Raw genomic sequence first — 9,458 nt, forward strand, 5'->3', positions numbered from 1 at the left:
TGAGCCCTAGGCCTTATACTGAGCCACTGCAGCTGCCATGCCTGTGAGTGGGGCCTGAGCCCTAGGCCTTATACTGAGCCACTGCAGCTGCCATGCCTGTGAGTGGGGCCTGAGCCCTAGGCCTTATACTGAGCCACTGCAGCTGCCATGCCTGTGAGTGGGGCCTGAGCCCTAGGCCTTATACTGAGCCACTGCAGCTACCCTGCCTGTGAGTGAGGCCTGAGCCCTAGGCCTTATACTGAGCCACTGCAGCTGCCATACCTGTGAGTGGGGCCTGAGCCCTAGGCCTGTTACTGAGCCACTGCAGCTGCCACGCCTGTGAGTGGGGCCAGCCTGAGACTCTCTTACGGGTCAATGAAACACCTGAGGTCCTGAAGGGACTGCCCACCCAATACCAGAGTGGGTAGGGAGATACTCATATCAGTCCCAGTCCCTGGTGCCTCTGTATTTACACTTTAAAACAATATTGTGGATAAGTTTTATTTATTTCACATTTATTTTTCTTTAAATTTTCTCTTAGGTCATGGCCCCTTCTCTCACCAGTTTGATGATCTGTTCATTCCAAAAGTAGTAGAAAAGCTCTCAACAGAGCTTGAAAAGGAAATACCAGATGGTGAAAAGAAAAGAGAAAAAAAGAATACACTGGAAAATTGGACGGTATGCATTAAAATGTCCTTATATCCTGTCTTATTCCTTATTACTTATATCCTGTCTGTCTTATTCTCTTAAGAGAAAAATAATCTTACAGTTATTATCTTACAATATATGGCCCTGCATGTTTTGTTTTTTCACCATACCAGTAACCATTGGCAGAGTTATTTATTTATTTATTTATTTATTTTTACAGTATATTGGTTATATATATTGTATATCTTACAGAAATTGGGACCCAAGACTATGGCAGCAATATATTTTGAAGAAAAATAAAACTTTCTTGCACAAATATTAGACCACTCTGCTCTTAACTTTGTACAGGTTTAAAAATTACCTTAACATGCCATCCAATGAGTTGATTATCCTGTCTCTGTCCCATGAAAGTGATATGGAGCTTCCTCAGTGAGTCAGGGATCAGGCTATCAAAAGGCACAGATGAGGAGAAGCAAATGTTTGGATATCCCAGTGAGCACTTTCGTAGCACTGTAGTAGATTATTTTTCCCTGCATTTCTCGATAGTTTTATGAATCCAAATACTGGAAACGTATTGTATTTCTACAAATAGCTAACTAATAAGAGCATTCCACTGAATTGTATTTCTGAGTTTTGATATGAGAGCAAGCACACAAATATTCACTGTGGGAGGAGGCATTACATCAAATAAATGAAAAAAAGATTCTTTAAAAGCTCGGGAAGTGAGCAATTTCTTTTAAAGAAAAATCAACACAAATATTTATAGTTTATTTTTTGTTAGGAAACAACAACAAATAATGTTTGACATGTTTCATATACAGGATAAATGATACATTTTTGTTACAGCACGAAGAGCAATCAGGCTCCATGCTGAAAATACTGATCGGAAACATCAGTGACACGGAATGCCGTGCGTTCATAGACACTCATAAAGACTTCATCAAAGAGTTGATTGATCCACCTGGTGAGGTAAGATGTACCTCAGGGTTTGTAATCTTGTTCTTCAGCTAAAGGGTTACGGCATGAGAGTGTCCTGTGGCACGAAATGAACTATGTGCCCAAACTAACTTTCATAGACTACTGAAATGCATTTAATGTAACAGACATGCTATCAGAGAGTGATATTTTATATGGCATATAACCTCCAAATGATTAGCTGATACAGGGATTATGCAGAAACACTGTTTGTTATAGACTGTCATCATTTGGCCTCATTGATCCATGGTTAATGTACATGGATCCGTATGGTACAAAATGCTACAGAACTGCATGCACACACATCTTCTCTCCCTAGGTTCTGCCCATGATATAATATACTGCACCACATTTTCTGCTTTGTTTTGCATGATGCCAAAACACAGGCCCACAAATGAATCATCACCATTATTATTATTATTATTATTATTATTATTATTATTATTATATTATTGTATCATCATCATTACTATCACAATTCAACAGATAAAACATCTCAAAAATCCCAAAACTTTCCTGTATGAGATTGTGTCCAACAAGAGAAATGGCATCGATGTGGACAAGATGGACTACTTTTCCAGGTTAGTGCAGTCCCTATACACAACCAAATTATTTGAGTTGCAGATGCTACATTTGCTGCTTTAAAAGGCAGCTCAGTCCAATTCAAATTTACAAAATCTGTAATTGTTGAAACTGGTCCTGTGCATTGCAGGGACTGCTACCACCTTGGTATTGAAAGCAATTTCAACTGCGGACGATTCTTCAAGTTTGCCCGGGTGTGCGTGTGCGATGGTGAGATGCAAATCTGTATGAGAGACAAGGTATGCTTGATACATAGAAAACATATAACAGTGAAGTTAAATCTATTTCTGTTTTTATTTCTACACTGAACTCAACAGACTAACAAAAATACTGATAATTAAAGCCGCAAGCGGCGTTGGGAGGGGTCCAAGAATTGGGCATACACATTAATTGGCACTAGTGCGCCCCCTATGGAGCGATTTTAATGTGTTTGTCCTCATGATCATATACCATTACCGAACATAGAAAAACCTGTTTTTCAAACTAGACCCGATGGTGTCGGATTACTTAGTTGTGTCGCCATGAATGTCTCATAGCTGCTTGCCGTAAAGGCCTTTACTATGTCGTAACACTTAGATGGCATGTTGTAACACTTATGGCCCGGCACGTATGTAGAGCTGCAGCGCTTCCGTGCCGCAACTAATAAAAAAGTCAAAATGGCGGGCAAACAGTATGGCGGACATAGGTGGTCCCATTCAGATGCACAGGTCGATGACGTTTTGTGTTGATCTGACTTATGGTGTGGGAGTTATGGCCTTTTAAGCATGATCCTTTGTTATAGCGCCACCATCTGGCCGACATAGGTAATTTGTAGTGCCTGAGTAGTGGGGGGCCATAGGAACCCACCTACCAAATTTAGTTGGTCAAGGACTTATGGTTGCTCAGCCTCAGACACTTTTATCTTCACTGCTTGGACCCCTAATAAACATTGTTTATTGATTTGTGGATCACAGGTTGTTTTTGAGAAGCGATAACTGGTCTCAACTCAAATGCACCCCATTTATATTTTCCATTCGGGTGACTTGCGAATGTTTTAAAGGGGCAAAATATTATTATTATTATTATTATTATTATTATTAGTAGTATTAGTATTATTCGTATTATTTTTAGTAGTAGTATTAGTATGAAGAAGAAGAAGTAGTAGTAGTAGTAGTTTGGACAAAACATGCAGCATTAATCAAAGGGTGTTCCAAACAGCCTATGAACAATTTCTTGCTGACTTCCCACTTAGTGAGATGCTATACTAGTCAATTGAAATTGCAATCTTCAACAGATCATAATTACCCTGACCCATTTGATAAAGAGGCTCAAAATCAGTATCATTAGACCCCTCTCCTCACACAGAACAACATTGCCATTTGAAACCATACAGTCTGCCATATGGAATTTTACCTGTGCTGGCTATATATTCATGAGCTTCTTTGTGGCTGTGTGGCTGCTTTGCTTCATAATCACTGATTGCAGATATATTTTAGTTAATATTTTTTATTTAATAATACAATATTGCAGTGCATTTTCTACAATAAGTCAGTGTGAAGTATTAAAATCCCACCTACAGAAAACAAGAAAGATTTATGTGATACAAATACCCTTATAACAAAGAGACAAAAATTGGAATTTTCCCAGGAGGTGGGACACATTTATGATCTCTACCACACAAGAAGCAACATCCACCATAAAGCCTGCCAGCACAAGGTCGTCAGTGCTATTGACACAATGTAAGTATATTCACTCAAACAAGGACTACAGAACACCTGGATTTGGTATATATATATATATATATATATACACACACACACACACACAAGACCATGGGTTCTTTCCGATCACTTATTTTATCTCCTCAGTCCTTGCATGATTCAGAAATCAATTGGACATTCCAATCTGTTAAATGCTCCTTGGAGGAGTGAAGACCAAGCAGTGATGAGGCTCCTGGAGGATGCTTCAGTGAGCATACATGAGCGCAGCCTTTGCGGAAGTCTTTTTTTCAGAATGCGTGACATTTAAATGATCCAACTACAGATCCTCCTTGACATGCCTTCAAACTGATGCTTGACTGAGCGAGGACATTCCATTTGCCTAATTCTTTTTGACTCAATTCCTCCGTCCTCATGCCTCATCCTTGCATCTCTTCCTCATGTCATCCATTGGGTGGAGCTAAGGAGTGAGGAAAGAATGTGAGGAAGAGATGCAAGGAATGATAATAGGTGACTGGAATGAAACCCATGACTTAATCAGCATTTTAACCTAATTCTGAGCTGGCTTTATTTTATTTTCCAGGATAGTGGATGCTTTACTTCTAGCTGATGAAGCCCTGAACATTTCAGGGTCTGTATCTGAGCCAATAGAGTACAGAAAGCTGAAAGGTATTTTTGTTGTTTATTTTTCTCTTTAAAACTACATTTATTCATAATTGAAAAATAAGGATCCATTGTGAAATGGTGGGGAACTTTTCACCTCACGTCTGACGACTGAACTAAGTGTCTGAAAGTAGATATGCCCCTTTTGCCACGTGTTACATACTCTGGCTTGTCCTGTTTAAGCACCGGTATCAGAGATACACATGCAAGTCCTCTGGAAAAACAACTATGGTGCTGTGGTGTAGTATATACAATATGTACTGCTGAGCTGCAACAGCTAACTTTATATTTGTCAGGCGAGGGGTGCGGGGATGGACCCAAACGCAGAGTGAAAAAACAAAAAGTCCAAAAATGGGAAAACAAGACTTTAATAAACTAACAGGGAACAGGGAACAAAAGGCCTCGCAGGGCAAAATTCACAAATAACAAAATCCTCAAAAAAACACAAGAAAACAAAAATACAAAAATACAAAAACGAAGGGAAACAGGGCAGGTAGGGCACAGGCAGGCAAACAACAGGTAGGTAGGTAGGCAGGCAGGCAGGCAGGCAGGCAGGCAGGCAGGCAGGCAGGCAGGCAGGCAGGCAGGCACCAAACCAAACCAAACCAAACCAAACCAAACCAAACCAAACTAACCAAACCAAAGCAAAGGTTCCAGCGCCTGAGTCGGGGAGAGGGAGACTTAAATAGAAAGACGGAGACGAGACACAGGAGGGCACGATGAACAATCAAGCCACAGAGAGGGAGGGGAACACGAGACAAAACGCAACTAATAATTAGATAACGAGAAACAATAAACCAATCAACTGAACACAAAACAGAGGTACCGCCATCTGGCGGCCCAACAGGGCACAACAAGGGGGAAGACAACAGAAGACAACAGAACACTGACAATATTGTAGTCTTTCACCCGTGGGTTTAATTTACTGAAGTAACTCCTGAAACATGAATCCTGCACATAGATTTATTACTTCATAAAAAATACCAATGGAAAATTTTATTTTGTGTAGTTAATCTGTTTTTATTGTGCGGGGCAAGACTGAAACCTAAATCTCCCTGTTTTTATATTATTTATGAAGTCATTTACAACCTTTTGCTTCAATTTTGTATTGTCTTATTTTTTTTCTTTCTTCACTTCTTAATTTAAATCATGCACACAGAGAGGATAAAAAGAATTTGCAATTGAAATGGATGTCTAATCCTTTCTCACAGATGTGATTTACCAGGACATCCTGCATTGCGAGAAAATAAAATTCAATACGGAATATGTCGATGACATCAACAAGGCTCAGAAAATCCTTGAGAGAATCGAAAGCCGTAACCTGTACAAGTGTATTTATGATTGTCGCTTAAAAGACAAGAACCCTGACTGCGAAAATAAAAACCAAAGAAAACGTAAGCACGAAAATGAACTCGAACATGATCTTCAACAAGAATACGAAGAGCTCCCACAGGTAAATCACTTGCATCTGCTGTCTGATGTGTGTAATTGCATGTTGCGTGATGTTATTGCACTTATGGATGTCACCTGCACTAAACAAAGGTCTGTGTCAAATATTTCTCAGCGACACAATTCTTAGCTAGAGCTATCTGGTACCCTGTGTATTCTGAATGTATTGACTACACTGTACACTGTATGAATTTGTGGATGCATACATTTAAAACAATTAATCTTAATCTTACTAAGATTACCACTGGGTATAGACAAATTACTCTGCTAGGAATTATAAATACAATATAAAATATAACGTGTATAGATCTAAATTATTAATTTTTAAATGTATTTTTAAAATGATTTAAGTTATGTCATCTCAAAAATAATGATTATGCAAATATAATCTTCCACGTAAAGAAACATAGTACCGTCTTCATCATTCAGTTTTAAGTACTTGCATTGGTATGTGTCCTTATATACAGTGAGCACCATAATTCATTGGACAGTCACACATTTTTTGTTATTTTGGTTCTGTACTCTAGCACTTTGAAAGGATACAATGACAATGAGATTAAAGTGCAGACTGTCAGCCTTAATTTGAGGGTATTTTCATCAATATCGGATGAACCGTTTAGAAATGACAGCACCTTTTGTACATAGCCCTCCCCCCCCCCCCAAAAAAAAAAAAATATTTTTTGAAGAATATAACTAATAAATTCCTCATGAAATTAATATAACAAACTTACACAGAACCCAAAATATGAGTGTTTCACTCTATTGTTTATATGTTTTGTTTACATCTTAATTCAAAACATTATCTTCAAATTATGGCTTTCATGTATTGAGTGGATGCAGAACTCAAAATAATGACAGTTAGCTGAAACTTAAGATACAAATAGCAGCACATCTACATTATGACCATTAATTTGTGTTTGTAAATGTAGGATGGCTTTAGATATTCTTACTTAAGTCTGCAGGACTTCACAAGCACAAGAACCATGTGCTGGGTCTTCTTACTGTAGAAGATGACCACCATACATACAAATGTGCAATTGAACACTACCTGCAAAGCCAGGTCTCAGGAATTTCCTTTATTAATTTTTTCTTCCAGGTAGAAAAGAAAAACTTTGCCGTAAGAGTGAGTCCAAAGAGATTCTTTTTCATTCATGGAAACAATTACTTAAAATTCTTGAAAAGTAAAAAAAAATGTGGTGTTAAGAATGTTCTGTTTTTTTCCTTTCAATGAGATCATCAACTTGGCTTCTGGAAAGAAGGGAGAAGACCCAATTAAGCACATGAAATTCTACTCAAAGCAACACCCTTGTACAGCCAAAAAACTGAAAAGAAAGGAAGTAAGCCATTTTTAATTTATGATACCACTGAAAGGAAGATCTTTCCGTTTACATCTGCTTTACAGGGATGTCAGGAAAATGCATCCTCTTTGAATTCTATGGTCTTACACATTAGGACATAACTAACCCTCATGTAGTCCTCAGCAGTTCCTAACAGTAGGTAAATCTAACCTTATGTGACTCCTAACACAAACAAATCGTGCTTTGTCATTACTTATTCAACCAAAAATAAGCCAGCATTGAAATGAGTGCCACTGCAAACTGACTGCAAACCGGCTCAAATCTAATAAAACTTGTGTTCTGACTCCCCAGGTCTCCCAGCTCCTCCCAAATGTCTTTTCTGAGACAGTGCTCCAAATTTTCTGCAAGAATTCAGAGACGAGCGGCAATATGCAAGAATTCAGAGCTTCTGATGGCTTTCAGAATATGATGAAGGAATGGTGTGAGAAAAACCATTACGAGATGGTGTCTGAATAATCATCGGCCCATGGCATTTTGATACAACAGCAGGAAGCAAAATTAAAAAGACCAATAATACATTCTTTATACACCACTGCAGAGAAAAGGCTAAGGAAAAAATACATGCAAAAAAAAAATTGACATTCATTAGGTAAAATTTTCAAATGCGTGACATGATAATTTTTGAAAAATGTCACAATATACATGTGTACTTGAGTAATATAAAGGGGAAAGGCTATCACAGCTCCTGTCTTCCTGGTATAAGCTGAAGCAGCTAAAGAAAAAAAAATTCTGTTTTATCTTAGTGTGTTTCAACAGTTGCTTCTCAAAACAAACATGATAAAAAACAAATGTACATTCACTAAAAATATTTTATGGAATGCTTTGGGAGAATAGGATTTCATTTTATTTTCATTTTCATTCATTCATTTTCACTTTAATTGTAGAAAATCAAAAGGCTTTCTTGATTATTTTTACCATTTTAATTTTATGTTAATCAACTAACAGTAATTTTCTTTATTTGTCATTGTCTGTTAGAAATGATTGAGGCTGGGGAAGAAATGTTTGAACTGTAACAGATTATTTTCATGCCATGCCAATTATTTACATGAGACTAATGATTTTGTCATTTCACTCAAGTGGACTTACTCCAAACTGTAAAATAAACAGCAATTATAACAACAACAATTTAATATGAAAAATTTGTTTAAACTGGCATTCAATCTATAGTTGAGGAAATATTCATACCACATAATCTATGGAAAAATTCCATAGTGGTGTGATGCTGTTGTTAAAATAGCCATGTTAATGTTGACACAATGTAGGGAGCAATATGGATATTGCATAAGTAATGGGAATGTCTAATCATTTATAACATCTGGATTCTATTTTAGAGGGATTATGCAGAATACATTTAATTCCAGATCCTTGTTTGTGTTTACTGAACCATTTTAATTTAACGTAGAATAGATTACAAATTTTCTAGGTATTTTTAACTTAAAGTGCTCAGCAGCTCAAATGAATGAAGCAAGACCTAGAATAGTGCAGCAATAAGATTTCTGTGGCTATTTGTAACACGCTGTTATCTCGATATTATGGGAATATGTATAATCATATATAAATAAGCTGTACACCTATATATTACATTTTCAATATGTGTTTGAGTCTGTGGTGTTGATAATTTGTGTTATTTTGTGGGTTGTGTTTTGTGGTTTTGTGTCTTGGTTGTGTTTGATGTGTATTTTTTTATGTGAAAAATCAAGAAAAATGATGATCACAAAATAATAAAAAATAACTGACCCTCTTACACTGATGTGTTCCTCGAGTTTACCTGCTTGATGTGGCACCCCTTATTTTACTCCTCAAAAACGTGACCTCTCACTTGTTTTCTACTTTTTTATTTAGTGACAGGGTTTAGATGACAGAGCAAAATAACCTAAGTGACATTCCTGTTATATACTAATATATTGTGCACTTGCAATCCAATCACTCAAGCCCAGAGTTCCCAGTCTGTTTTGTACTAACTATTGCACAAAGAAAGTGTAATAATAATGATGGAGATGAGTTTATTAGATGATGCTTATTTAAGGACATATAAAACAGATGGCACTTTGTGGTTAGCTTTACCGCTGTAAATAGCAACTTTGCACTATGTTAAAAAAACAATACA

At 37.2% G+C, this 9,458-nt stretch overlaps 1 protein-coding gene across 1 annotated transcript; it reads left to right on the forward strand.

Annotated features, from left to right (window-relative positions):
• Positions 1–6: 6 nt before the first annotated feature.
• On the forward strand, positions 7–9,097 carry LOC135246513 (deoxynucleoside triphosphate triphosphohydrolase SAMHD1-like). The gene is made up of 10 exons (XM_064319948.1): positions 7–657; positions 1,474–1,596; positions 2,089–2,183; positions 2,315–2,423; positions 3,811–3,902; positions 4,465–4,550; positions 5,756–5,997; positions 7,090–7,116; positions 7,226–7,330; positions 7,643–9,097. Exons 2-10 carry the CDS (start codon positions 1,495–1,497, stop codon positions 7,805–7,807), a joined length of 1,023 nt encoding a protein of 340 aa, XP_064176018.1. The 5' UTR covers positions 7–657; positions 1,474–1,494; the 3' UTR covers positions 7,808–9,097.
• The last annotated feature ends 361 nt before the right edge of the window (positions 9,098–9,458 follow it).

The sequence above is a fragment of the Anguilla rostrata genome, unplaced genomic scaffold, assembly GCF_018555375.3.
Source record: "Anguilla rostrata isolate EN2019 unplaced genomic scaffold, ASM1855537v3 scaf0435, whole genome shotgun sequence".
Taxonomy (NCBI): domain Eukaryota; kingdom Metazoa; phylum Chordata; class Actinopteri; order Anguilliformes; family Anguillidae; genus Anguilla; species Anguilla rostrata.

Excerpts from the sequence above, each read along its gene's own strand:
- LOC135246513 (XM_064319948.1), top strand. The coding sequence starts at position 1,495 with ATGCTGAAAATACTGATCGGAAACATCAGTGACACGGAATGCCGTGCG. Across the intron at positions 1,597-2,088 it reads TGATTGATCCACCTGGTGAG|ATAAAACATCTCAAAAATCC; the intron begins GTAAGATGTACC and ends ACAATTCAACAG. Across the intron at positions 2,184-2,314 it reads AAGATGGACTACTTTTCCAG|GGACTGCTACCACCTTGGTA; the intron begins GTTAGTGCAGTC and ends TGTGCATTGCAG.